General features: G+C 44.7%; 1 protein-coding gene across 2 annotated transcripts in view; it reads right to left on the reverse strand.

Moving 5' to 3' along the window:
* Nucleotides 1-27,298, reverse strand: part of grik5 (glutamate receptor, ionotropic, kainate 5) — a 107,779-nt gene that overhangs the window by 27,065 nt on the left and 53,416 nt on the right. For both annotated transcript variants that reach the window (XM_086113255.1, XM_086113256.1), the window contains exons 3-9: nucleotides 17,376-17,540; nucleotides 14,315-14,479; nucleotides 11,302-11,399; nucleotides 10,042-10,207; nucleotides 4,291-4,469; nucleotides 3,152-3,205; nucleotides 204-362 (exon numbers count right to left, since the gene is read on the reverse strand). In XM_086113255.1, the coding sequence (XP_085969381.1) occupies nucleotides 204-362; nucleotides 3,152-3,205; nucleotides 4,291-4,469; nucleotides 10,042-10,207; nucleotides 11,302-11,399; nucleotides 14,315-14,479; nucleotides 17,376-17,490 (936 nt within the window). In that variant the 5' untranslated portion in view covers nucleotides 17,491-17,540. The remainder of the gene's footprint in view (nucleotides 1-203; nucleotides 363-3,151; nucleotides 3,206-4,290; nucleotides 4,470-10,041; nucleotides 10,208-11,301; nucleotides 11,400-14,314; nucleotides 14,480-17,375; nucleotides 17,541-27,298) is intronic.

Consider the following 27,298-nt stretch of genomic DNA (forward strand, 5'->3'; position numbering starts at 1 on the left):
TTGTTGTTGTTTTTTTTTGTTTTTTTTTTTAAACAAATGATGATTGTTAATGTAAAATATCCTTCACGACTCCATTGGGAGTGTTTGGCTTAAAAATGTTCGGAAAGGCTGGTCTGTATGTGTCAGCTCAAGGATGAGGCCGTTGATTTTCCGACTTGCGAAGACCTGCACTCGAGCGTAAATCCATTTGATGCTTCACTGACCGCTGGGCCGGGGTAGGACAGGTGGCAGCCCTCGTTCCACGACAGGTTGAGGCTGCGGATGAACTCCAGGTAGAAGGGATGGGTGGTGTTGAACATGGAGAAGCCCACCACGTTGGACTGCTCGTCCACGATGTCGTCCAGCCTCATGAGAGGGAAGTCCTACGAGAAGCCAGCGACACATTGAAGTGACGGCGCTGACAGCGCACCGTGTGGCAGCGGAGAAGTAAAACAGTGCAGAGTCAAGTGTGACGAGGACGCGAGCGAGTGACAGCGTCTAATCTTAGAAGAGGCTTGACAACAAGGAGAGGAGAAGAGTGGCAACTGAGTGAGACGACAACTCCAGTTGCTGACTCAAACTGTGTCATTATATTCTTCAACAATCTCTAGCTGTGTTATTGGTGCGACCTTACTGACAGTACTCATTTCGCTATTAGTCAAGCCCTGGGTGGTAGAGAACTCCGGGCCGCGAGAGCCGCTGTGCTGCCTGTTTTAAGATGTCTCCCTCCTCTCAACGCATCAGATTCAAATGATCAGGATCGTTTTCAGGCTTCTGCAAAGCTTGCGGATGAGCAGATCGTTTGACTCGGGTGTGTTGGAGGAGGGAAACATTTAAACCGGGGTGGATAGAGGCCCTTGAGGACCAAGAGTTTGAGACCTGTGGTTTAGCGGTAAAGAATTTGAGTTAGCCGCTAGGCTAAGGGGTTAGGAGTAATTCCTGACTCAACTCAACTGTATTTATAGAGCACTTTCAAACAACGACCGCTGTATACGTGGACTAAGTTTCATATATACAACAATGAACAATAAAACAAACACGCTCCATTGCTCTTTCTGTATTGAGGCCAGCAGAGGTTGCGCGATGGCCAAGCTAATATGCGCCAGCTAACTTCGCCCATAAGCCAATATAAAGATTTGGTCACTGCACTACTTAAGGAAACCAAATTTGAAAGAGAAAGAGGAAATCAAACAAAACATCATCAAAATTCGGAAACATTTGCTTTTAAAAATATATATATTTTGGGGGTCGAAAACTTCAGTTTAAGATCATAAAATTACTGTTGATACAAGTTCAGTAGATGCCGGATACTTTCATTCAATTAATAGTAAACCACCGCAACTGTTACAAATGTGACTTAAACGCTTGCCCGTTTCCATTTAGATAGTTTAGCGAACCCTGGAAGAGATCGCAAAAAAAAAAAATGGAGGTTTGACCCGCAACCAGCATTTCAAACAGATCCGCCTTTTGAAGTTTATCTTTAGACGTTTGGCGGCATAAAATCGTCATAGCTTTGCTTCTTTAATAGTGACGTTTGCGCCGCGCCGCCGCACGTCAACATCTAAATAGCATGTGAGGCACGTACGGAGGGCGTACGAGGGAGGGAATGAAAAGCGGCAGCGGAGTGAAGGCTGCATGAAGCGACACATTAATTGAAATGCTAAAAAGGAGAGGGGGAGGCGTCAGCGTGGCTTGGCCCGTCCTCTGCACTTTCCCGCATCGCACACTTTTTCCCCCCACAGCGTGCTTTGCATCGCTTTCTCCTTTTTTTGTGCGCTCGTAAAGGGTCTCAGACTTAGAAGAGAATTAGCATTTTTATTCTCCTGGTCGTGCAAAACGAAACCGGAATGGAAGCACCAGCAAGGATGTGCAAAATGCAGAAGAAACGAGTAGAAAAATAGAAATAATAAATGGAGACGGTCCGGTCCAGAGCAATCGGTCGTGCTCCTGTCAGGTTCGATTCTGGTGAGCAATGTGAATATATTTTGCGCTCGCGAACACCATGGTAATATTGCACCTGTGTAATTGTACATGTCAAAACTGCATCGGGGGTGTTGCACTTGTCACACGAGGTGATATGAATAACATAAATAATACTCTCAGGAGCTATTACAGTTGACTTTAAAGTCTCTGTAAAGTGAAAATGAACAAGTCTTCTCATTTTGACACACCACACAGAAGAGTGTTGTTAACACTCCAGCTACATTTGAATGATTAACAAAAAAAGTACATTATGTCAAGTTTCAGAATAGACAAAAATTCACACCCTGACTGCACTACGTCCCGCTCACCAAGGAAGCGTCAATCTAACATCTCGACTATTACCTGGAAAAATGACGGCAGGTCGTCCAGCATCTTATGACGACTTGATTGATCTGTGAAAATATTCCGCTCAGAGCCTCCAGTGGCCGGACTGTATTCCACAGAGTGGATTTCCACAGAGCGACAATGAGGCGCTCTAAAGCAGCCGCACCAGAGCGACGTCCCAGTCTACATATTGGCTGTCAAGTTGGACAAATGAAATGTTGCCCCTGCCTTACTGTGCTCCTTTGTCCGTGTGAGATGTGTTCATTTGCGGCCGACGACGAGGCGCTCTAAATTGGCCATCCAGAACGACACCAATTCACGCGTTACCTGTCAAAGACTTGCTTTTATTCCTTTTTCTTCTTTTTCACCTGTCCTCAATTTACCATCTTTCTCTGCCTGATATGCACTCACTCATTGTGGACAACAGGGCACTCTACAGAGGACATGCCAGATGCATTTTTGGGGTGTAAGGATAACTAGACTAACGAGTTAACTGCACATCACTGTTGCGCCAGATAACTGCCTGATGCTAATGAAGGCTACTAGTCCTTCAAATCGAAGGAGCGGGTGACTCATGCTGGACTACAAAATGCATCACTGGGTCCGGTTTTAGCAAATCAAGAAAACTGAAATGGTGGTTTGCACATGATCACAAATGACCTTCTGACATGTATCATGTCTTCATAAACAATTCTCAAAATTGACTTTACAGTGTTTTTAACTATTCCCCCCCCCCCCCCTCCTTTTTTTAAGAGCCAGTTTTAGGCTGAGACAGGCTTCATGTCACCAAGTAGTGAACCAAATGAGAACAAGCGCTATGGAAAACAGACGGATGCATAAAAAAAAGAAGAGTCTGTTCCCTTACCATGGTGGTGAGGATATACTTGTAGAACGGTGATGTCATCCCCAGCTCTGATGCCTGCGGCACAAGAGGGAGAGAAAAAAAAAGACAATAACAAAGAGACAGGTGGGTGAGAAGAGGAGAGATCGAGGGCAAAAGGAAGTGATGTTTGGCGAACAAGGCAGGAGAGGATGAGGAATAGGAAGCGTACGTTAATCATTATTTTTCCATCACGGGAAACATACGGCCTCTCCAAGGGCGCAACGGCTCTCCTGTGCGCCCCGAGTGAGTCCGCACGGAGCTCTGGAACAATTTCCCGCTCGCAAGTATTGTGTGTCCAAGCGAGGATGTCCCATTGTCGTTATTGTCTTTCACATGGGCCCCGCAGGGGGCCTCTGCCAAGGTAAAAATAGACCTCCGTCGGCTTACTGGGGCAAGCGTGTTGCCCGCGGAAGTTTGCAGGGAATTAAAAACTTTGGCTATTCTGTGGATAATAAGCTCACTTGATGATCTGGCATTCCCACTGAGGAGACAAACACACGAGTCTCAAATGATTCCAATAAAATTCCTTTGCGCCAAAAAAATGCCACAAGAGGCAGACAAAGCACTATATGAAGCTCCTCACCTCAATACCACCATAGTCCCTTGGCACCTAGATGCCACAAAATGACATGAGGCTCCTCATGGAATTTTAACATAGTTCCTTAGCGCCAAGACACCGCCAGATATTGGCAAACCACAACACGAAGCTCCTCGCCTCAACATCAACTTAGTCCCTCGGCAGTGAGATGCCACAAGATGACGGCAAGGCATTCAAACGAAGCTAATATAATAGTTCCTTTGCACCAAGACAACCCCAGATGTAGGCAAAACACAACATCAGCAGAGTCCTTTGGCACCAAGATGCCACACGATAGCAGCAAAGCATTACGCGAAGCTCCTCAACTCACTTCGACATAGTTCCTTGAGACCAAGACGTCACGAGATGGCGCCCAAGCAACACTTTTATTGCTTTGGCCTGAATACAATGCCATTTTTAGCGTGTCATCCCCACCTCCCTCCCTCCGAGTTTCTATTTAGAAGTGCAGATGCGAGGCCTGTGATGAAAAGAGTCAATAACGTACAGTGTTTGTATGTGTGGGTGCGCGTGCGTACTCTCTGACCTTCTTGAGGATGAGGTAGGAGAGGGAGGCGTTGGCGTCGATGATGATGGTGGCGACTTTGTCATCGCGGATCTCCTTCAGCAGCGGGGTCGGGTCCAGGTTGTCATCCAGCATCCTGACTGACAGCGTCTCGCGGGAGATGAGGAAGCGCCGCACCAGTTCCTCCAATCTCAGCAGGCCTGAGGCAGAGCGACACGGCATGTCAGGCTGCATATCAATGTCTCTATCAGCGCACGCCAGGCAGACTGGTGGCTGCCTCGCAGCGACCGTTCAAATGGTGACATATCACTGGGTTGAGGGCTTACGTGTGTTCAAAACCCCGCTCGGTGAAAATAAGCGTTTGTCGGTGTCAGGACCGGAAACAGATTTGCGAGCTGTTGTGAAAAGTAGTCAATATTTTATTCCTCTTGAAGGATTTATTTGAGACGAGGATCGAGTGCTCATTGTTTTGTTTTGGTTGTTTGTTGTTGCCAAGCGTGACCGTAGGGATCTGGGGTCGCCGTGGCAACGGCGGGGATGCCAGGAATAGGTCAAGTGGAAGGAAAAATGGCGAGTTTCACGCGACATATATTATAGAACTCTTGACTTTAAGATGCATTTGAAAACATAAAAATCAAGAGTTCTGTCATCACAGGGCTCTCAATTTCAAAATGAAAAGGTGGAAAAGCCCTTTAATATTTGCATTTTTTAGTTGTTTTCGAATTATGAATTCATGTCATTTTATTCTTGTCTTAATTCCTTGTCAAGTCAATTGAATTTTTTTTTCCCCCATGTACATTTCGTCTACATTACAAAACTTCCGTGCAACCATTGGTTCATGAATCAATTTGCAACAATATCATTTGTTTTTCAAGCAGAAGAAAATATTTGCCTGTGAATATTGTTTTACTGTCTTTGTGCATGCCGCACCGTCAGCGCTCAACTATCCGTTGCGTAAATGGCCGTAACAACGTGACTATCGACGGCCCGTCTATGGCGTTTTTGCACGGTGTCTCGTTCGCGTCTCGTTAAGCTACCAGAAGGCAAATTCGCGCGGTGGTTTTAAATACACAAAGTGTAATTGTGTTCACGTTTGATTTGACAGTAATCTTCTCCGGCAGGAATCATCTCAGAGCCTCTTTATTTGTCGAATTGTTCATTATCTGCCAAACGGCTTCAAACCTACCGTGCCGCATAGTTTCATGCACGTTTCGATGATATGCTGCACCGCATCGGTATAATTCCTTTGGATGCAATCAAGCGCAAATGAGCACTCGGCTTGTCGTCTGAACAGAGAACACGGTTTATATGATGGCAGCGGTTACCATTTCTATTATTTCCAACAGGAGGCGAAAAAACCCCCCCAACACTGTAGTTTGTCTTGGAGGAGGCCTTTCGGCCCGCTGCAATTCACCGTTTGTGTCACAGCTCAATTACACTTCCCATTTCTCTGAGCGCCGTTGTGAGTATTATTTTGGAAAGACAAATTGGAAAACGAAAGGCGACGACAAGAAAGGAGCCGAAAGACAGAAATTCATGCACTCGAGCCGATTCTCCCGCTCTTCACGCAAACCTCTTGCTTTGGGTAATGAGCATAACCAGTGGCAGTGGAAAGTCACTTGACACTGTGCGTGGAATGCGCCTGAACCGGGAAGTCGACTGTTGCCGCCGCCTAATTGTAACGCGCCCCCCGGCGATGTAAATAAGTGGCAGAGGGGGAGGGGCGGCGCCATCATGCATCTGGATGGAGAGGTAGTGGATACAGCCCTTCAGCGGGAGAAAGCCTCTGTAAGCGGAGGGGTAATCACTGAAGCACGCCAAAACTTTAATTAGTTTGAGCACGGAGGGGAGAAAAATCAATGCGCTTTACAGCCTCTTCTCTTCCTTCACCCTGCTTGTGTCACATATTTTTTTTTTTCGGCTGTCTTTCAGCCTCTTTCTTTTTCTTTTTAATCTTTCTTTTTTTTTTCTGCATTCAACACCTTGCCCTCTCGCCGTCCTCAACCTCATCCATCCGCTGACGACTGCTTAATGGAATTAGTCTCACGATAACGCGTCGTTAGCCGGCCACGGCGAGAGAAAAGATGCGTCGGAAATGACCCGAAAATAGTAGAGGGCTCTCGCTCACATTTGACGGAGCGCGCGAGGATTAATTCCTGCCCTGGGGGTGAGCATGTTAAAAAGGAGCACAACGGCTTAAATGACCGGACTTGGTACTGGGATGGGTAAGACGGATCATGAGATGATAACCATAGAACAAAAAAAATTAAATATGCATCAGTGATGACCAAAAGGAAAAAAGAAACAGGCCACGAAAGCCAATGACAGAAAATGGGACAATGTACAGTAATCAGAACCATAGAAGAGGAAGTGAGCGGAGGAAAAATGTGAGTATCACCGTAGAACAGAAAATATGATGGCAACCATAAAACAGGACATGGGAACAGGAAATGTGATGATATCCATGGAACAGGAAATGGCAAAAAAAAGGGAAATGTGATAAGCGTGAAGCAGGAAATAGTGAATGGTAAAAATGTGATGACGCCCACAGAAGAGGAAAAAGGTGAGGAGAAAAAGGGAAACGTGATTTTAACCATAGAGCAGGAATTGAAAAAAGGGGGAAAAAACAAGGAAACTGTGATAAGCGTAGAGCGAGACTGGCAATCCAATCATAGCAAAGAGGACAAATGTGATGCTAACCATAGAACAAGAAATGGCAACAAAAAAAAGTGTTGGTCAACATAGAAGAGGAACAGTTGAATTGACACATGTCAAGTCGTCAGCTGCGTTCTTGGCCTCATTTGAAGACGCTCGCGCACACCATTCATGGTCGCCGTCTGTGTGAATAACAGCAGCCTGCCAAAAAATGCACCGCCCCTTGCAGCTCATACGACTCAAATGGCAGCCTAACAAACGGCAAATGACGCTTTCATCCAAAGGGACACACCACACTGGACGTAAAGAACACGCATACACACAATGAAAGCAAAATGGCTGACCCCCATCTCAGCAGAAAGGAAACTTGGGCGAGACTGATGTTGACCAACACCCACATTCAAATCTGCGGCCAATTTACAGCCTTGAATAAACCTAAAATGCATCTTTGTCTTTGCTATGAAAAACCCGTTAGAACCCAGAACATTCGACTGCAAGCCAACATGCCACTCTCCGTGCATTTTCCATTTTCTACAACGCTCATCCTCATGAGAGCGAACTGGAGCCTGACCACAACAGGATGAAAACAAGAGGTCGTCCGGATTGCGAGCGCGTGTGTGTGTGTGCGCGCTCGCGAGTCCTAATGCAAAGTGAGCAAGGAACCAAGCAAACGACTAAATGAACAGTGCAGCACGCAGCAGGACAATGAAAGCGCACGTTAGCCCACGCGGCGGTTGTGTGAACGTGCAATAAGCTGGTTGAATGGCAGTTAGCACCTTTCCCGCAGCCATGGCAACTGGCGCCATGGCGATAAGCTAGCACAGCCAAGTGGGTCACCGTCTTGCAGTGTGATAACCTTGTGGAGGGGGTTCTGGGGGGGGGGGTACAAAAATGGTAGAAAAGGGCTGGCAATATCAGCACATTCTATGTATCGGCATGTAGTTGTTATGCGATTAAAAAAAAAAAAAAAAAATTATCTGCAATGCGTTCCCGAAACGAGGGAAAGGAGCGAAAGCCCGATAAGGCAGGGGTGGGCAAACTAGAGCCCGCGGGTCATGTACGGCCTGCTCCAGTCTTTAATCCAAGAATTTACTAATGCTTTTTTTTTTTTTTTTTGGTCTTAAAAGTTTCAAATTCAAATGTATTCACTTTTCATCATCTCATTTGAAAATAAGGTAAACAGATATCATTGTAAAAAAATGGAAATAATTAAAATAAACTGATTAATAATAATAATGAATAAGATTAAGATCATGTATTTGACAGAAAATACAGCAGTACATTGACAAAACATTTTTTATTTTACAATATAATTGGCCCTATAATATAACCAATATTGGTACCTAAACAATTTTACCATTGCATTACAATATAAAACATTGGCTAATTACAATCATAATGATATAAATTGAAAAACAAAATCTAAAGCATTTAATTTTTTTTGGGCAAAATCAACAGTTTTACATAAGCTGAAAAAAGGTTGCAGAATATGTTTTTTTTAATCATATCATTGATTAAATAATGACAAATAAATGAATTATAAATAAGAAAATAAAATTAGCAGATTAATTTAACATTTGTACTATTACTGTATCAGCACGGAGAGAACATTAAAACAGAGACTCGAACCCAGAACCTACGAAGTGAGAGGCCAACGTGTCGACCGCCATGCGTTCATGCTGCCCTCGTTCTATTTTACGTGACTTTTATCACAAGCGGTAAACTTCCGCACTCCTATTCGGTTTGGAACCCATCCATCCGCCTTTCTTCGGTTCAACCATCATCCGAAGATCTGAAGCCTGAAGAAAAGCTTTCGGAAGTCAATGAAGCGACGGGTCGGCTAAGGAATCCGAAAACGCCGCGGGGAGGCCTCGTGGGCTTCCTCCATTCAAGCCCGAGGATAACGATCGGCTCTGTGTGACGCTTTTGTTTGTGCTTTTCACGAGGCCTCCCCAGACTTTCGTGGCCACCCCCGCGCCGCGCACTGCGCGGCGCGCGCCGTCCCTCCTTGAATTCTTCTGCCTCCCAATAAGCCACTGCATAATCAATCAATAATGTGCTTTCAAAAAGGAAAACATGACTTTATAATTAATTCCCCGACGCTGCCTGAGAGCTTCGTCATTTTTCCCTTCCAAAAAAAATGCGAAGCATTCCAACATCATTTTTATTATTGGATGAGCGCAGCCTGACTAGCCTCCCAGGAGGATGTGCGCACGAGCATAATAAATAAAAGAAGGGGCGGGGGGGGGGGGGGGGAGCCTGCAGCATGAGTACAACTTTATGATCGCTGTCCAAACTGCAAAAAGCAGTTAAAAACACACACGTTTTAAGAATCAATCACTTACAGCATTAACAACACAACAGTACGACAGTATGGCAGACCAAGTGTTGCCTGCTAGCTAAATAATCGATTCTCGAGACACTTCTGCCATCATATACCTGACCAGAGAGTTTTAAATAGCATGTTAACGTTCTGGAACAAAATGATGAATTATGTAGCCGGTTTCAACAAAATAACAGTGCTAGCAATATGAAGTAGCTAGTATTAGCATGATATGTAAGCTGACATTAGCCTAGCTGCTACGTTGGTGGCATGACTTATTCGTCAGTGTTATTTGAAACCTAGTTTAATTTATTTACTTTGAAAGGTTTTAATGTGTATAAATATTGTCAATTTGGGTTCTTTTGAATACTTTTGGTACTACTCGGTCTACTTTTACTTCCTCTGCTATGCTTTTGACTCGTCATGAGCTGCTTTTAGGCCTTGTGTCTTTGCTTGTGTGAGGTACGCGTTGCCTTGTGTCCCTTTCTATGAATTGTGCTACAGAAATAAAGCTGCCTTGCGTTGCTATAACTAATTATGGGTTTGAAGGTAAATTATTTTGACCGTACAATCAACTAGACAACTGAATTCCTGAGGAAATTATGTGTGGGTTTTGAAAAGCTGAGGGTGAATTGAAATCGCATGGAATTAAATGTGAAACGAGATGGAATTTTTGGAATGTGGGAATTTTTGGATTTGGAAATGGTTTTAATTGGTCAAGAAATGTTAAAGGAGGTTGGAAGAATCGAATACAATAAAATAGAATCATTATTTCTTTTCAGCATTTGACTCACATTCGGCTTTCGCACAGACAAGGCTGGCCGAGGGGTAGCTGAAGGAGCGCAGGATAGCCCCGATGGCCAGGCTCAGGTCCTCGTTGCTGGGGTACAAGGTGACGGAGGCAAAGCGAAGGTACGGCAGGCGGGGTGTCTCCTCCGGACCGATCTTCACATGCGGGATCTGCAAGGAGGAGCTTATATCAACTGATGCCAATAATCAAGAAGACCCATTTCAGAGCCGATGCAGTAAAACAAAACAATATGATAATAGACCCTCATAGTAAAGTTTCAGGTTGAACCTAAAACGCACAAGAACTTTTACAAGCAAACTTAACTTTTGAAGTCCTAGGACGTAGCCCAACTGCAAATCTCACAACAGGTGTTTGGAATCTAATATTCTGTTTCCGTTGGGTTAGAAGCCCAAACCAAATGAAAATGCTCCATTTGAGCAGTTCGGTCAAAATAATCAGGCCGAAACCGAAGGAACTTTGTTAATTTTCACAGAGGTGAACTATTGCTTTTACCCAAATAATCAAAAATACATTTTCAATGCATAAATGTTGAATCGGAATGTTGCCAGGCTGGTCGCTGTCTCCGCATGCTTTCTTGACCTAACATTGTCATTTTCATCGTATTTACAGCACTTAAATTAAATAAATCATAAAATACATCAATAATCATGCCAAAAGATGTACATGATAAAACTAACTGACAGCAGTCATGTTCTGTCAGCATAAAAAGTAGGATTGAAGAGGATTTAACATTCAATAATCTAAAGCAACAACTAGGGTGAACTGAAACACTGAACTTCCTGTTTTCGATCATAACTCAGTTGACTGAACATCAGTGTCAAACTAAATGGTGCACCACCACCTAGTGGTCAATGGTAGAATTACATTCGAAATAAATAGGCAGAACAAATTCCAGTTATGAACTGGAACAAAAAAAACTGAATCTGTGAAATTAGCAAACCTGGAACGTGCGATGGAGGCGGTCTTATTGTAGCGGCATTTGAATAGATCACCTCACATGTAAAAAAGTTCACCGGAAGAGTCACAGAAAGGCCCAGAGGTGGACCTCCCTGTTTTTTTTTTTTTTTCATGCATCAAACACCTGTTATGAATTTTGCCATTCAGTGCCTTGTTAGAGTAGAGAAAGTTATGGTGGCCATTCAAAAGTTGAGACAAGTGCACCTGTAAATGGCGACGTGCACTTTAAGCTCATTTCAAAACGTCACCCCATCGGCCATGTACGCAACATGACAAACTCACTCACCTCTTTCTCGCCGCATATGTGACTCACAGTGGAGCCAGAGGCGGGGCTGGACGCAGGGCCTATCACCGAAACAACACCTTTGGGTAGAATCTGACACACTGTGGGGGGGAAAAGGTTGGGACGGGAGGGGGAGGGGGGGACACACATAAATGACATAGGCAAATACTACATTCAGGCAGAGTTTCAGTAGTTTAGTTCATCCCCTTGATCCCAGTGGAGCAATGAAATCCGACCGGCTCTAATCTGATTTATTTGAGAGGAGGGTTGCCTCCGAGGGCACCAGTAGGCAGCCAAAGTGTTGCCTGCTGTTGCTGCTGCTGCTTGAAATGATTTCCATTTTAAAATCTCTAACAACTCAAGAAAAATACACGGAGCGAGCACACCAGTAATGAGATCCAACACAAGAGCTGCATCCAAAAAGCCTCTTTCACAGAGAGGTACCTAATCAACAATGGATCCATTAATTTGGAGACATGAGAGGGGCAACATTAGAGAAGGACGGAGCCCAAGTGAAACAATGAATTCCTCATTTCTTCTGGGAGGTGAACCAAAACGTGGCAAATTTCCTCAAATAACAGTTTCAATAGACATCCTCCATCCATCCATCCATCTTCTACCGCTTATCCGGGGCCAGGTCGCGGGGGCAACAGCTTTAGCAGGGAAGCCCAGACTTCCCTCTCCCTAGCTACTTCTTCCAGCTCTCCCCGGGGGATCCCGAGGCGTTCCCAGGCCAGCTGGGTGACATAGTCACTCCAGCGTGTCCTGGGTCTTCCTCGGGGTCTCCTCCCGGTGGGACATGCCCGGAACACCTCACCAGGGAGGCGTTCAGGAGGCATCCGAATCAGATGCCCAAGCCACCTCACCTGGCTCCTCTCGATGTGGAGGAGAAGCGGCTCGACTCTGAGCCCCTCCCGGATGACCGAGCTTCTCACCTTATCTCTAAGGGAGAGCCCGGACACCCTGCGGAGAAAACTCATTTCGGCCGCTTGTATCCGGGATCTCGTTCTTTCGGTCACGACCCATAGCTCGTGACCATAGATGAGGGTTGGAACGTAGATCGACCGGTAAATTGAGAGCTTCGCCCTTTGGCTCAGCTCCTTCTTCACCACGACAGACCGATACAACGTCCGCACAATAGACATCCTGCCTCGGTTAATATCTTTTCGTAATACGTTGTTTTAAAGCAGGGGTGTCAAACTCCTTTTTGTCGCGGGCCACTTTTGAGTGACATCTTCCCTCGGAGGGCCGTTATGACAGTGAAACCACAAAATGTTTATTTCATTATCGCATTACTACTTTGTAAGGGTAACAAAATAATTGCAAAATCTCAACGTCATTTGTTTCCATGTTAAACTCGCATGTTAACAGTCATAGTAGGGTGGACGACAAAAATAGGTGAACCCTCCGCTAATGACTTCTTCAAGAGCTTATCAGACTCAGGAGTCAGCCAGCCAAGAATGCAATCAACGTGATGAGTTTGGAGGTTGAGGTTAAATGTAGGCTGACCTCAAAGAAAAAAAACAAAAAAAACCCATACCAGTTGTGAGTTTGTTATTCTCCGGAAGCATTGCTTGATTTGAACCATGCCACACCCAAGGGGGCTCTCTGAAGAACTACAGGACATTTCAAAATCGTTATTTAGCATAAAGCTTGAAAGGGTGCTAAAAGTCTCTCGAAAAGCCTTGGCATTCATCAGTCCATGCTAAGACACGGCTAACTCACGTCTTTGTATCACGTAGTGACGCAAGGGAATGCTTTTAGTCTGCGTGTCCTGGATTTGGGCGCATGTTTTTGCGCGCATGTGTGTGTGTGTTTTTGTGTGTGCTCCACAGGCAGCTGTAGCTGTAAGACGACAAGCTCTCTGATCCAAAGATCCAACCAAAAAGAAAAAAAAATGGCTTTGAGCAAACAAGCTTGTCAGAGTCTCCTGCCCGTCATCGGTCAAGGACACACAAACACAAACACACCAACACAAAGTTACACTCGCTTCTCATGGACAACTGGACATTTTTGCCAGCGGCTGATGGCAGCGTCACAGACCTCCAGTATCCGAATCGGAGCGAGGGAGTCTCAGGCCTGAACTGGTTCCTTAGTTTGCATTTGCAGGATCAAGGTTATTTATTTATTTTTTATTATTATTTATTAATTTTTTTTAATTGGGCACAGTGGTGGACACAAGCAGCTGTTCCTGGAGGCCACTGGACCACGGCTCTTAATGAGACCGGCTTGGCGGAGAGTCTCCAATGAACATGTAAACTCATTAGCATAGAGTCGTAAAAGGAAAAAAAAAAAGCTCGGACACTTTTAATGCTCCCAGTGTAATGTTCAGCCTTTTTTTTTTTTTCAAGAAAGAGTGGCTGCAGTAAAAAAGGCAGGAGTAATAAGGAGTTTATTTTTTTAAGCATTTTGCAAAACCACCTTATCGCCCTCAGTTCAGGTCACACAAGCAAGAAACGTAAGGATTTTGAATCATGACGCAAAATAGCATCGGTGTGGTTGAAGGCGGAATTATTTAGTCTTTATGGATTCTTATTTTAACTGAAGTTAAATCCAGCGCTTATTGTTCTGTAGCAAAGCACAAACGTGACTGATTTCACAAGTCCAACGTGCTCTTTTCCAGCGCTTGAGCAGCCACAAATTTGATTCCAGCGCTCTGCCAGGGCCCCAACTTTCTGAATTCAATTGTTCTGCTTTAGCAAACCAAGAAATGTACTGATTTTAAATAATGGCCCAAGATGATGTCGATTAACACAAATGTCAAATCCTTACATGCCCATTTTTTGTTCTCGAGCAAACACAAATTTCATTCTGGGCACTCTGCCATAGTCTTTATTATTTCCAATTTTTATTTAAACTGAAGTGATTTCAAATAATGAAACAAGATGATCTTGGTGTGGTTAAACAAGTCACCTTATGGCGCTCGACCCGCCCCAAAAATAATCCTTTCAAGCACGTGACAAGCCGTATTTGTGGATTTTCAGCGTTTCTGCACATGAATGAGAGCCTCACTCACTCGTGTCAGTGGTGTCATACTGGGAATCTTTCTGTAGCTCGTAGATGTCCACCTCCACTCGAGCTCGGGCCGGGACCTCCATCAGGCTGTTGATGTTTTCCCTGGCCAGTGACAGCGCCAGACGCTCGCCGCGCCCACACACAGACTGGTCATCCAAAATGGCCGCTGGAGAGACAGTCAAGAACAGCTTCACTCAAAATCTTTGTATTATGCCTGTATTTAATGACACACACATACCTGTGTGTGTGTGTGCGTGTGTGTGCATGTGTGTATCTGTTGCTTACAGAGGAAATGGAAGAAGACGCCATTTTCGTGGGATGCTTTTGGTGTTAGCATTTTAACATGGCTCAAAGCTCAAAACGTTAGCAAGATACGCTCCCTTTACGTGGCAATACCATCAGTCACCATTAGATGGCAGAGATTGCACTTTCACTTTCCCGATATTAAGACATGACTACAGGTAGGTTTAATTTTTTATTTTTTTGGAAGGTTTGGAATGCTATTCAGGACAAACATAGTACCTCATTAATATTTCAATTTCGAATGAGATGATTTTTGTGGAAAACATGCAAAATGAGGTTTTGCACCGAATGTTTTTTGTTGTTGTTCTTGAGGTTGTTCAACAGTTTTGTGCGTCCTTGAATGGTAATTTTTATGAGGAGTGGAAAAAATATATTTATAAGGTATGTGTTATTCATTTGTTTGCTTCAAACCCTTTGTTATTGGTTTGGGGGTGTAGATCTTCTATCCATGTATTGAAAACTGTATTATCCAAAATAAAATATATTAAGACCAAGTATTTTGCACGCACACATTTATTTTGTCCGTATTTAAAGGGCATTTCTGTCCTGCATGAGGTTAGGAAGTTTTATGTGGCCCCCGAATAGCACTGATGAAAAATTGTGCAACCCCCCCCCCCCCAACTTTGATGTTGCCATTCCCAGTCTAGACTCAATTTGTATTTTGGACCGTTTTCAATATTGCCTCCTGCTTGAACTTTAGTTTTTTGTTTGTTTGGGGTTTTTTTGTTTGTTTTTTGTTCGGCTCCTTTTACTTGCATTGCCTCAGGCGCTGACGCGTTCCCCCAACCAGATTGAGGAATGATACTGATGGCCTGAAATAGCACCGAGGACCTGAAGTAACTCTCCTCTCTGCTCCTGTTTGCGCCGACATTTTGCAAGGGTGCTTTAACAAGAGCAGTCGAAACATGGGCAGCTATGCCGTTAACGCCGATTCCGATATCGAGCCTGCCCCATTATCTCTCACCAACAAGTCTAGAACCGCCAAAGTGACGATGCCTCTTGCCTCATTGATGACCCCACTGTGCTGCCGCTTAAATACTGAGAACCCCCAAAGATGATGTATCGGCGAGCAAGTTAAAAGTGAAATAATGACACAACTTTTTATGGCACTTGAGCAGACACAAATTTCATTCTCAGCGCTCTGGCAGGGCCCAATTTTAAGCTTTGCAAATGTCTTTATTGTTATCAAAACACAAACCGTATTGGTTTTAAATCAAGATGTTGTATGAGAAGTCAAAAGTGAAATAGCTGCACAACCTTTTACAGCGCTCGAGCAGCCACAAATTTCACTCCCAGTAGTCTGGCAGGACCCAATTCTCAACAATACAAATTCTATTGTTCCCTGCCACGTCGCGGTTACCCCCCCCCCTCCCCATTCATCCTCCCCCTTATTACATGTTATGTCTTGTGACTTGTGGTAACTGTCATATGCTTATTTATGTGCTAGGGTCTTTTTTTTTTTATCCTGGACTTAAATTATCCTCAGAAGAGGATAGTTCGAGCGTGGTTTTTTTTTCCCTCTCCCGACCCAGCGTTTTCCTTTCTGAATTCTGACTGTAATTTCCCCATTGCGGGACAAATAAAGGGATATCTGATCTTATCTTATCTTATCTTTATCAAAGCGTGAAGCTGACTGATTTTACATAAAGACAAGACAAGGTAGATTTAGTCTACGGTGAAAACCTGACATGGCTCTCTTTACAGCGCTCGAGCAGCCGTTTTTGTTTTTTGTTTTCTCTTCAGAACCTTTCTGGGTTACTTTATTGCGAGGTAAGTCGATCAATTGTTGTCTTTGCGGGAATCTCATTGATTTTAAACTGATTTTAAAACTACATGATGTATTGCCGACCGAGTCAAAGGTGAAATAATTACATGCTGCTTTGCGGTGGTCGAGCAGCAACATATTTGATTCTAATTGCAGCTGCCCGGGCCCTATTTTCAACGTGCTGAATTTCAGTACGCTCCTGAAGAACTTTAACGATTCAAAAACAAAAGCTCATGCTACACGGCTGCAGGTTGGGCTTGAAAGATTCAAGATTTTTTTTGCCGTTGACCATGTGATGAAAGTCAAGTCGAAGTTGATTTATCAATGACAACGGTGGTCTTCTACTGATTTTACGCCATAGACCATTTTCAAAGTAAGACATTCCGACGGACCGGCGCAAAAACAAATGATAAAAAAGACGACTCACCCTGAGATTCTCAGTTTCACCGTTACTATTTTACACTGTACTATACAGCGACAAATTTACACAAAGGGCCCTATTTCCTGAGACGATCCCTCTGAATCACTGTAAAAATCTATTCATTGAACAAATTGCGATCATTATCATCTTAAAAATATTTTAATAACCCACCCCTGAACGCATCGCCCAACTATTTGAGGAGGGAGGAGGTGTCACACATGGTCGCACGGTCGCGGGTGCAAGGTGGTCTCCAATTACTCAAGTGGCATGCGCGGCCAACTGCATCATCCGCAAGGGGCAATCTTGCAGTTCGCCGGTATAAATGCACTTTGCGCCCGCTCTGACACTGTGATGTCGAAGAGGGTGACTAACGAATTGACTGCGATGTATGACAGTAGTACACACATCTCTGTCCTTGCGGCTCAGTGCAAGATGGCTAAGTTAACAATAATTAAACAGAACTGACTTGAAAAAAAAAATGGATGCATCCCGACTTCCCTGAGAGGATGTCACACAGCATTGGTGACACCTGTCATCAAAACATCAATTGACAGATTATTGGCAGAAACTCACCCATGCGTACGGCAGAGAGTGCGGGAGTCTGACACAGCGAGCGTGGCGGCATGTTGGCTAGCAGCAGGAACAACAGGAAGTGTATTGACAGCAGCAGTGCTGGCAGAGCCGGCATCTTCTACTGCTCCTCATGGAGAATGGTCTGCTGGCTGCCTGTACCACCACCTGCAGGAACGGAGGACACATTGCACTTTCAGAAACTGTTAGCCCCGTACTTCTGGTGTGTTTGTTTCGGAACATTTGGACTCAATTAGGAAAATGACCTTATCCTGTCAGGCTGGGCGATAATTCAAAATCAAGATGTCCGGTGATAGCCACGGAAATCAATATCAATAGAAAATGCCTTTGATACAATGTTTGATAAAAACAAAATTCGGAAAGCAAACCCCGACATACATACAGTACATTCACACACACACACATATACAGTAAGTATACTGTTAAAAAACAACAACAACAAAAACATTAAAAGCAGTCAATTTAAAAAAATAAAATTTGAAAACTACAAACTATTGCATTAGTTCATGTTTAGATAAATATGGTTCAAAAATGTGTTTGTAGAAATGCCTCCAATTTAATCATCCTGAACGGTTGGAAACAAGCATCAAAATCATTAGGCATTGATTTCATTGAACATGCATCTTGTTTGTCGCAGTGAAGCATGATGAACATAAATCCTCTTCAATCCTGCTTTATACGCTGACAGAAAGTGACGGGTGTAGGTTAATCTTATTGGATACATCTTTGGATGTGATTATTGCTGCATACAGTACAGGTATTGTGAAATGATAAGGCTGTTAGTTTGGGAGGAAAAAATGTGATTTGTTTATTTTTATTTGGTTTATAACGGCGGTAGCAGTACGGTCCGCCCGGGTAACACAAAGGGCCCTTTTGTGAAGAAAAAGGTTCCTCACTGCTGTTTTCAATCGTGTATCGTCGTAACAAGTATAGCGCCTCGCTCTCACTATACTTCACTTTCATTGTAGTGCTCTGAAGGCGAGATTTACTGTGTTGTCAGTGAGGCACGCGGGCCCGCCTGACTGGCGGTGAAATATGCGACGCGCATTTCCTCGCCAGGTCTCCTGCGGAGAGTCGGTCTTTTGGAAGTGACAGGCCTCAGCCTTGAAGAGATCTCCAGAGGCAGTTCAAAGACAACACACACACGCAAGAGGCTCTCTGAGACATCTTCCTCACTCTTCCACTCGATGTCCCGACACGCGTTTTCAAGAACCCAACAGGAGCTTCCTAAATTCATTTGTAAGACATTTACAACACAAGAGCTGCTAAGCAGGCTGCCTTCAGACAGGGCGACACAGCCTGGCCCCGACTGACGACACGGCGAGAAAGGATGGCGGGATACAGATGGAGGAGCAGGTAGGTGGAGGTGGAAGTGCAGATGGACAAGCTGAAAGAGTTGCATCACATCACCACCACCATTTAATCCCAGCAGAGAGTCACGGGGGCGGTGCGGGACCCTGATGTATGCATGTGGGGAGGGGAAAGGACAAGAGCGGCGTGGTTGAGGGGAAGTAATGAATGAAAGCATTTCATCACTGCCTCTACTTAGGGTGCTGGCGTAGCTAGAGGAGCTGCGAGGGGGCGCTGACCCAAAAAATATGCTTGGATCCCCCTAGGTGCCAGGCCAGATAGTTGAATTTGGGGTCTTTTTCCAGAAATGTGTTTCCACAGTTCACTGTCTTCTCCGTAGGTAACTTATATTTAATGTTTATTTGCATTTTCTGGAGAATTTGGGGGTTTGGAAAATTTGGGGGGCCGGGACATGGCTTAATCAAAGGGTTGCACAAAGTGCGGCCTGCCACCGCTTACCCATCCCTGGTTGTTGTCCTCGAGCTGAAAAGTTTGAATAATAAATTAACCATTTACATGGGACGATTTTCCCTGACATTTTTTTGGGCTGACAGTGGAGATTTTATGACATTGTGTGGCTGCAAGTGATGCAAGTAACAAAAGTCTACTGTCTTTCATAAGGTGCACAGAAAATTAAAAGATTGGGGTGGGGGGGGGAGGCAGAATAAATGAGTGATTTGTAAAGAGGAACAACATAAATTACGAATCTTAAAGTATTTTATTATTATTACTCTTTATATCATTATCCTTGGTTATACATATTGATTGATTGTCTGTAAATTTGTAACTAGTGTTGGCAATCTTTCAGGCGTGTGTGTGTGTGTGTGTGTGGGTGCGTGTGTGCACGCGCGCACGTACGCGTGTGCATATTCAATATATATTTTGTTTTGCGGACTCCCTGAGATAGCTTTACATGCCCACCACATGCCCCCCCCCCCCCCCCAGTATAAAAGTCTAGCTCCAACACTGACTTTTTTTCAATTGCTGCATTTCCTCCAAATAATATCAAAACACTGCATCAGAACATGATTATGTGACAAGATAGCTGAAGCATGTGTGAGCAAACATGGCGCTAATACTAATGGCTACGCACCATACTGTGCAGATGGCCGCGGTGGCCTCATTACGCTTTGCCCTGCTCAAAGTGAATGGAGGACGGGCCCAAGCTCGCCCGCCATCTGCACGCGCGCGACATGGCGTCGAAAAATGGCCGCGCTGTGGGAGTCATTGTTTTGAGTCGAGGCGGCGTGTGTGTGTGTGTGTGTGTGTGTAAACATACGCACATAATGATTGTGAAACCAAGTGGAATGATGCTGTCACATTTGAGGGGGAAAACAACAGGAGTTACACAACTAATGATTAGTTGGACCACATCGTGAGATCACTTGTGTGTGTGTGTGCGCGCGCGTGCGTGTGTGTGTGTGTGCCCGTGATTCATATCGGTTAACAACTCTAAATTAAGTAGATAAAGTTTCATCTTAATTCATGGTTCATTTGCCTTTGATTAAAAGGGAATCAAATGGTGCACGTTTTGTGATTAGAGCAGATTTGGTTTGGCTGGTTATTTATGATTGAATTGTTATTCTAATTATTTCATGTTTTATGTATATCGCTTTGGTCCGGCTGACGTGAAAGCGCAAAATACATTTGAGTTGAGTTCATGTGAAATCTGCGCCTTTCCTTCAAAAATGTTCTGAAGCAGGTTGCCGAATCACAACCTGTGTGGCCCACACCATCTATGTCCACTGCATGGTGTATCGATCGTGAGCTCACAGGGGGGCCTAAATGACGGACCCTCAGGTGCACTCAATAAAAACATTGTGGTGGGGGCGGGGGGCTATCATGAAGGAGGGGGCTAGCGTTTAAGCTGGGCCTTCTGATTGGTTATTACCAAGAAACGGATGACGAATAAGAGCCTTCCGAGTGAAACCTCGACGCCTTTATCAATCAATCAACGGGGATGGAAGATGGGCGTTATTTGATTATTATTGAGTGCTATTCACGACATGAGACGGGGGGGGGGGGGGGATAACAGCATCTGTACTCCCAAGAGGAGGAAGAGGAGTGAGAGAGGGTGGCGTGGAATCGAGGGAGGATGAGTGAGGAAAGTGAAGCTGGGGGAATCGACCGAGGACGGCGAGGGAATAGAAGAAGCTAAATTGAATGCGCGGGCTGAGGAGATTGGAAAGTGTTTGGGTGGAATGAGAGAGAGGATTGAGTGGGAGGAGGCGCGGAAGAAAAAGCACGTTTACAAACTCTGTGGATGCCACTGTGTTTACATAATTTCCATGTATGCCACCACCCAGAGATGTGATCAAGCGAGACGGCAGGATGCATTGTCGCAATTTAAGCTCCCGCCAAGCGGCAGCTCCTCTTCAATCTACAGGTACAAGTTGCCGTATTGATTCATCCAAATACTCCTCCTCTGGTATTCATCGCCAAAGATCTGCAACACGTCTGTATCGTTTCCTTCTCAGAAGCCTCACAAGCCAAGAACAAGGCAACCTAACATTCATTCGCATTGGATGGAAGTACAATATTTTCTAACACTGATATTCATCCATTTTCTAAAGGGCATGTAGGGCGAGAGTGGTTTTGATCCCTACTTGGCAGGCCAGATTTTTTGTGTTCGCCTTGGCTGCCCTTCTGTCGTATGGTGTTCCACAGGGTTCAATTTTGGGGCCCCTGCATTCCATTGAAAGAAAACATGGTATTTCCTTCCACTGATCCCCCATCCCCACCGCACCCCCTCACAGCATGAACATACTATAAGACAAAGTTAGTTGTCCAAAATGAAGACACAAAAGCCACTCAGAAACAAAATTGTCCCATTAAGAGCCATTGAAAATGCAATAAGAAAATAAGTCCCACATTTACTCGCCACTATTCATTTTCTACAGAGCTTGTCTTCATTAGAGTCTAAGCCAGGTGTGATGGAGTCTATCCCAAACGACTTCGGGCAATGTCTGCGTGTCAATACTAGTTGAAATTGCAATTAAAAGAAAAAATGTTCGGTCTCAGCTGGGATTTGAGCCCACAACTTCAGAGGAAGACATGGCAACCACTAACTCATTGTGCAGCCGCACTCCCATCGTGAGCTGTAATTGATACAGATATAAAATTACTAGATGTATCTGCGTGTCCCCGCACGCCCATGTCATCATTTCCACTTGGAAACACGGCACTTCTTTTATCGTGTTCTAATTCTAATATATTCAAGACATCCAAATTACACTCGAGGTGATTTTGGTGAGTCGTTTGAGATAAAAGTAGATAAGTAATGAGTCTCCTATATTGCATCTTGTTTGACGTCAAGCCTCTCAGCCAAAGAGGAAATTATATTGTGGCAGACTGGGACACTGACAAATACTCTATTATTGTACTCTTCATGCATGTCAGAGGGACAGGGAAATTGGTCGGATGGATACCAGATGGACGGATGAATGACTGGAAGGCTGGGTAGACGGATGGATTGATTGGGATCGAAATGGAGGAACGCTTGATTAAATGTTATAAGGTCCAAAGAGTTGTCGCACAGTCGATGCTTTGCTTTGTGTTGAAAGTCAAACGTTTCGTAACGAGCAAGCTTCCGATATGTCGCTACTTGAGTAAAGTGAAAAGAAATTGGTGCAATTAAAGCACTGCGATGCCCTCCTTTGTGGGCAAGGAGAGCCACACAGTCAAATGCGCCAAAACACTAACTACAAGCTCCAGGAAGCCAAAACTAACACGCAGTCTAACCGGCCAAGTTTTTGACATCCCTCACACGGCTCCGCCCCTTAAAACAATATCTACAACGCTACACTTGCGGTGACTTGGCTTGTCCTAATGTAATCATGTGTGCGTGCCTCAGCCACCTGGGGGGAGTATAACAGAAATACAGATAAACATGGAGACAGGCACTACGTATTCAGCAATATAAGTCATTCTTCGCAGAGGATTAAGAATACATGCCTGTGAGTATTGTTATGTAATAACTTTTTTGTTGCACCACCATTTGTGGGGAGTCAAACAATTGCTCGACGAGCACGTGCAGGCCTTTCATGGCGCATGTCAACCTGCATGCCGCAGTCAAACACACGAAAGGCAAATGCGCAGAAATATTCTCACTTCTTGCCCGCCTGTAAATGCAGCAGACATCGGGGGTCGGGGTGCAATCATCATGCGGCGTGTGTGTTTGCATAGGCGTATTCGTCTGTGCGCGCGGACTTGGCCGCCTGCATATTGCGTCTGCCGTGTCAATTTTGAAAGAGTGAAGCATAAAATGAGAGATGCTAATTATCTAGAGAGAGAAAGACCAAGGAGAAGAGGTGGGAGTGCGGTTGGCGAAGGACAGTGGAGGAATAGGAGGATTCGAAGGAGGACAAGTTCGATGTTAGAGGGGTGGGTTGTTTGTGTGTATATGTGTGTGTGGGGTGGGGGGCAATTCGGAGGAAATCAGAAAGGCTATCTGGCCTTGTAGCCGCAGGAGATGAGCAGTGGATGAATGAAGACTAAGGTGAAGAAGAACTGGATGAGGGAAACAGAGAGACAAAAACAAGTCTGATGGAGGAGGGCAGTTTGAGGCGAGGAGGAAGAGGAGGAGGAGGCGGGGTGTCGCCGAGGGGGGGGGGGTGTAGAGGGATCCCGGCGAATCATTTGTTTTCCCCTCTCTCCCTTATTGGGTGACACAACAAAAAGTGACAGTGGTCATAATGGCGGGCTGCAGTGTTCCCTCTCAGTTGCGCGCATGAGCAATTGCGCACTGCTCTGACTCTCTCGGCGCACACGATGACGCTGGCGCGCACCACGCAAACACATGACTTTTCAAAACTCACGCCTTCGTTTCCACACAAGTTTCATCTACGAACGGAACGCTGCGCCACACCATTCCCACTTACCTTAAAGTTTCAGGGGTGGAAGGGTGCACACTCAGTTGTTCTACTGTGGTTTGAAGTGTACTTTGACACACACACACACACACACACACACACACATGCACACACTCACCACTAACGACGCAAAGACGTTAGCTGCAAGGCCAAAACCTCATCACTCAGGCTCGGGAAGTAGTGTCGGGGTAAGTAGATAGGAATGCTAGCGTCCAAGCGTATTTTTCGTTTCATAATCTTGTGAAGAAATTCATTGCCTCATACACTCTCAAACTCAGCCGTACCATCATCGAATCGCACTGACTCGAACCGTCGTCCAATCGGATGAGAGATGGAAGGAGTGTGACAATGGAGGGATCGATGAGGGAGGTTGGATGCGCCGGAGAGCTAAATGAAGAGAAATGGATGAATGAATGGCTGGTGAAGAATCGAGGCCTGCCAATGAGACTCGAGGACAGTTGGAGAGAAGATGGACACACCGTCGATGAAACTATTGCCTGGCTACGTTTCCCATACGTCAGCGAACAAGTGCGCGTGTTTTCGAGGCAGCCAATGTCACGTCGGAATTCGTCAGGGTTGGCTCAAGGTTGCGAATGTTCACCAAACGGGGGGGTGGGGGGTGTGCCCTTGAACGAAGCCCGACAAGAGCGCAACGTTCGCTGCCTTTGGCAGTCGTTCTTCGCTCAGCGGGATGGTGACTTGAATCCAAGTGTCAAGAGAGCGCTGAGCAGCCTGGACATAGGACGTGTTTCCCTTTCCTGTTCTCCAATTTTGCCCATTTGTCATGTTGTTGCCGTGAATTTCCACCCCTTAATCCTCCACCTCCCCTTTTGACACTCACTTTTCTAATCTCGCCATCACTGGACATCTCTCGGCTCTGACATTTCCCGGCTCTTTGTTCCATTTTATCCCTTTTTGTCTAACTTTGCGGCAGATTTTGTATCTCCCCTCCCCGCCCGGTCACACCCGGCGTTTGGAAGCCTTTCTGTCCCAGACTTGAAGGGGAGCGAGAACATTTGGAGCAGACGTTGATTTATTCATTTGATCTGGATCTGTACCTGGAAGCTGGCCGGCACGCAGCCTGCCTTGAATTACATTTCGTTTCGGCGATGTTTACTTGAGCGCGTTGAAGGTAAAATGCCATCTTAGCCTGGGCGTATAGAATAAATCACCATCACGTAAAAATGCAGAGCAGATTCAAATGGCGGGCCGACGCGGTAATAGCATGAACGCCGACGTTGATTATACCATCTCATGCAAATCGGATGAAATCTGGGCAGGGACGACGTCTGCCAACGTAGCTCTCGTCTGATATTTTATCATCCGACGCGGCAGCTGGGGGTCGGGAGCAATGGGGGTGGGGAGGGGTGCGTGTATTTGAAATGATAACATTTTGAATGGAAAAAGCTCTTACATCACAAGAAAACCGAACAGAAACTCTGGACTGCATTAAAAGAGATACGGCGAACGTTTCATGTCGCCATCGTTTCATCTTGCCTTCCACAGTGTGCTTCCGGGGACTCCAAAGCGAACACGACGATACACCAGGGTCTGTTTCATAGCTTTACGAAGGATACACCAGGAAAGGAGAACAGGTTCTTTTCCTCCGCCGTGTGAAGGCGAACTACAATGTTACTACAATGGACAGAAAGGGTTAAAGGCAACCCAACACTAACAATGTACATCACTTCCCCTCTACTGTGTAATGGCAATTTGACATATAACAATCAATGGAAGTACAAGAAACTCCTCTACAAACGAAACCTACATGGGTGAAAATACCCCCTAGTGTGAAAAAAATGTTCATGCATGAAAGCCATTCCAACTTTTCTGCTCCCCCTACAACTAAAAAGTCCCCAGGTTCCGTTATACGAAAAAAAAAGACAGGATAAAGGTAATAAAAATGAAAGATGAAGGAAGCAAAATAAAACACATTATGCAAGAAATTGATGTGAGTGAAAATAAATGCTGATCGTAAATTTCTTTTTTTCTTTCTACGCTGGCAATATGAAGTGTCAAATAAGTGCATGCTCATACTTATGCACTATTGGAATGAAAATAAAAAAGTGCACACATTTTTTGTGTGTTCGCATTTACGTCTGAGATCAAATTTTCTCCAGTGAAAAGTCCCCTGTTGTGAAAAATTTCTTGCTGCAAACATGATTTCATTTCGAGGAGTTTCACTCTAACTGTTCGTACGATTGAAAATTTCTTTCCCTCACCTGTATGAAGGCAACGCAACGAAGGAAGTGCTCGATTTACTTTCACAACATGAAAGGCGACGTGATGAAAGGAGAATGCCGTCTTTTCCAGGGCTACATTAAGGGACAAGAGGCTAACCGAGTGAAACTTGAAGTGCTTCCTGTCTATTCCCTTGTTTCGTGATGGCAAGACAACAAAGGTAAAACCCTTCTGTGTCTTGGACTCCATGCAGACAAGAGAAGAGAAGAAACACTTCCATTTGTACCGCTTCATAAAGGCCGTACAATAAACGAGGGCAAAGCCATGAAAGGAGCAGACTTTTTTTTTTCCTTCCACGACATGAAGGCAACACTTCTCCGTGGCCACAAGAAATTGCATCACAAATGTTGTCTAAAACATTAAATAAATAACAATTGCCATGAATTAAGGCGAACGGCAAAAGGTGGCTAGCAGCTTGCTTACATTTTCTCCACGACATTTACTCCAGTAATTTGAAAGGATAAATTGCACTTGTCAGAGTATATTTTTTTACTTTTGTATTTTTGTTCCCAAGTTCATTGAGAGACATACAGTATTTGTATTTTTTCTGCGGTCTTTGTTTCGGCTTGTTGTCAGAGAGACATCTGCCGCGCCACTTTGTGTCCACGGTGACCTTTGACAAATCAGAAGGAGCCAAGTGAGTCACATGACCGCACGCAACGTCTCTGCGGCCTCACAGAGACGCAATGGCTTTTTTTTTTGTTTGTTTTGCTTTCCCCATGAGACAATGTCAGGTGACAGAATTCACCTGAATTTTATTTTATGCAAGTTTTATTGTTTCATTTCAAGCAGAGGTTATTTCAGTGATTCCTTTCCAAAAATGAAATACACTATGTTTGAAAATAAAGTCTGAAAACGTGCAAAGACTCTGAATAGTTGACATATAGCGTTCAGCTTTTGTCTGGATTATTTTGGGTGTGGCTACATTTTCATGCTTTGCTTTAAAAAAAAATGTTACTCACATTTACTTTATTTATATTTATTTGAAGCAGGCAATGAGCTAGCTTACCGGAGCCAAAATGGATGCCAAATACACACACACACACACACACACACACACACAAAAGAAATCAGAGTGTCATGGCGTCCCAATACTTTTGCCCATGTTGTGTACCCGCCCAAGATAAATGATCACTCTCGTATCACCGCAAAGGATTCGATTACTACCTCGCCTGGTGCGACAACCACCTATAAAATGGGCCTTGGGAAATTACTGTGTAACTGTCACAACAAAAGTGGGAGACGCTTTGGAAATGAACTTTTCAAGTGAGGAAAGGAAGGGAAGAGGTGGGGACAAAGGAATCAAGTCATGAAGGTCGGAAGGAAGGAAAGAAGGGTGATGAGAATGTTTGTCGCACGAGGACATTTTTGAGCATTGCTAAAATGAGACTACGTTTGATGAGTGGAATTTGCTGCGCCCGATATCGGAATCATGTTGCGGCT

The sequence above is a fragment of the Hippocampus guttulatus genome, chromosome 6, assembly GCF_054856545.1.
Source record: "Hippocampus guttulatus isolate MCC_2025c chromosome 6, RoL_Hgut_1.0, whole genome shotgun sequence".
Taxonomy (NCBI): Eukaryota; Metazoa; Chordata; class Actinopteri; order Syngnathiformes; family Syngnathidae; genus Hippocampus; species Hippocampus guttulatus.